Source organism: Lolium rigidum, chromosome 1 (assembly GCF_022539505.1).
Source record: "Lolium rigidum isolate FL_2022 chromosome 1, APGP_CSIRO_Lrig_0.1, whole genome shotgun sequence".
NCBI classification, from domain to species: domain Eukaryota; kingdom Viridiplantae; phylum Streptophyta; class Magnoliopsida; order Poales; family Poaceae; genus Lolium; species Lolium rigidum.
In genome coordinates, this window is record NC_061508.1 from 65,685,940 (window position 1) to 65,688,730 (window position 2,791).

The following is a 2,791-nucleotide window of genomic DNA, read 5'->3' on the forward strand; positions in this document are numbered from 1 at the left end:
TCCAGATCCGACATGGATAGCCCTATGAATCGTTAGTAATTCGTACGCTGCGAGCACCCAACCCTAGTATCTAGACTATTACACATTGTATCTTCAAAAGAAATAGCTGGACACATTATCACATATAAATCTACGTGGTGAGATCCGTTGCTCTATATTTCATATGTCCGTTGCTTTATCACATAATGATACAATAATGTTTGTTGGTTACAGCTCTGTGGATGTTCGGTTGACTTATATCGACACACTTTTTTAATACATATTTTAGATGTCAAAATTTCTAATTATCACGTGACTTGGTTGTTATTAATGAGTGGTGGCATGGACATGATGGGTTAATACATGGGGTGTTGCAAATAGCTAAAAACTTATGTAAGATAGATAAACCCCTATAGTTTAGGAGGTTATTAAGACATTTGTTTTGTAAAAACTATTACCTACCGTAGGAGTGAATTCACTATATTATCTAAGTATTTTACAGATAAAGGCTGTCCTATCCTTGGTTGCTCCAAAAAATAATCACCAAATTTATATTTAAATCTGTCTTGTTACATTATTCTTTAGGAAATGATGTCCTATCCTGTGCCATTGTGCAATATGCAATAGCAATGTTGGTTGTGTAAAAAATCAACTCAAATTTTGAAGACCACTTTATCTTCTTTTTTATCTAAGTATAAACCATGCCATATCAAAGATACAATACCATTACATGTCATAATTAGACAAACTACACGTTAATAAACATACACACATAGATCATACGACATTTATAATAGATAATGATCCGGTGGATCTAGTTCTTATTACCAACCCTTCTGGCCTCTGCACACTAAGGTGTAACCGGCCCTTATTTATTACAAAGTGCAAAAAAAGATGAACTGAAAATAAAAGGTACAATATGTAGCATATCACACATGATCGCTACTAGCAACACGGTTGCATCATTATTACAATATTTAATTCTCCACCAGATCTAGTACATTATTGCTCAAGCATGTTTAACCAAGGAATACTGCACCAGCAGCAGATTTCCCGGTAGGGCCACAAATGCCAGCATAGAGTGAGGTTCCAGTCTCCAAGTCATGCGCCTTAGCAATTGTCCCAGATTTCTCCAGTTTCTGTTCAACTTGTGCCCAATTGATGTTGCGGAATTTACCTTTAAGGCCACATTCAGCAAATACCTGCCCCATTTCATAGAAGATGACACGATTATTATTAATTATAGAAAATCTTCAAATTATTAATGGAACTAATAAAATAAATCACTGCCACGTGTTTTATTTCGGACACATTGTATTACCACACCTATAATGCTGAGCTTATTTCTCCAAAAAGAAATAATGTTTCATGTTATCATCTCATCACTTTATATTTTCCTTTTTAGTAATTTTTATTTTTCTAAGAAGTTGAGCTTTTTAAAATATTAAATGATAATCAGTTTTTAGTAAAAGAGCGTGTATGATTGTGTACTTACCCTCACTCCAACAGAATTGTTGGCATCGTTAAAAGCAAGGAGCCATCCACATTCAACACCAGCTTTGTTTTTGGCGGAATACACCACAGCAGCCTTGACACCTGTCGCGAACGTGCCTGACATGGCGAACCCATCCAAATTGCAAAGAGGATTGGGGAAGTTTCTGACAACCTGTCCTGCAAATATCTTGGTAGCCACAATGCTCAGGGGGCCCACTGTTTGATTGTTCAAAGCACCCGCTAACAGTTCATGAGGCTCCAAGGAACGCTCAGCTTGCTTGATCATCTCATCTAAACATGCTTTCTCCTCCAAAGTGAGTTGCACATCCTTCATCTCACACTGGACTGATGCCATTTTCCGCGTCAATCCTTAAATGTAAAAATATTAAGTCAAGCTGGTATAGTAGATGATTTTAAGATTCTAGATGGTTTTTGCATGACAAAAAATTTCAAAGATTAATCAAGATAAAGTAATCCTATATGTTGATTAATCTCCAACTTTGGACTTATTATTATAGTGTTTACGTACCATATGCATGTATCCATACATCTGCACGTTGCCCTCCTAATTCATGGAGTAAATATAGTATTCCCACAAAAGTCAGCGGGAAAATATGTTTATGATTATTAGTAGTTTCAGTAGAAAGGAAAAAAATAAACCTGTATAACTTGACATTTTATCCAAACTAGTACGTAATAATTTATTTGGCTACTACTACTACTACTACTACTGATTAAGTAAAAAAGAGATACAAAAAACAAGCTACCTGTATGGAGATAGAGCAGGTGGTGATTGAGATCAGCCTAGGAGATATTGCAGATATGAGTGCAATGGGATGAGTACTTGAAGAGGCACCCCGTTGGGTATTTATACCATTAGACTCAATGGTAAACATATTTTGAAAAAAAAAAACTCAATGGTTAAAATAGAATAATCCTTTATCCCCTCATCGGAAAAGAATCCATGCTTATCGCATCGTCTCAAAAAGTAAATTCCCTATCCAGCTAGGTATCTTCAGTAAACTTGTATTGTTACTAAGATGTGTCTCAATCGATTCTAAGTGGATCACAGCCTGAGATGGCTTAAGTTTCCTGTAGACTTTGTCGCCAGCCATTGATGGGTTTGTTATGTATGTACTAGTTTGAGTATATCTAACAAATGCCTAAATATTAAGCCTGTAAAATGGTATACAAAATCCTAAAAAAACATTACAGGCTCAGAAGGAGCCTAAAAAGTGTGATCCGTAAATCTTTGCTTGCACATGTGTTCCAGTTGTTAGTGTCACAAGGCTTTTTTTTCTTTCCTCTTTTTCTTACC

The 2,791-nt window shown here is 35.8% G+C and overlaps 1 protein-coding gene across 1 annotated transcript; it reads right to left on the reverse strand.

Moving 5' to 3' along the window:
- Window positions 1-773: 773 nt before the first annotated feature.
- Window positions 774-2,322, reverse strand: LOC124685448. The gene is made up of 3 exons (XM_047219801.1): window positions 2,241-2,322; window positions 1,475-1,842; window positions 774-1,181 (listed from the first exon to the last, which is right to left on the reverse strand). The coding sequence occupies exons 2-3, from the start codon at window positions 1,826-1,828 to the stop codon at window positions 999-1,001; spliced, it is 537 nt and encodes a 178-aa protein (XP_047075757.1). The 5' UTR covers window positions 1,829-1,842; window positions 2,241-2,322; the 3' UTR covers window positions 774-998.
- Window positions 2,323-2,791: the final 469 nt, after the last annotated feature.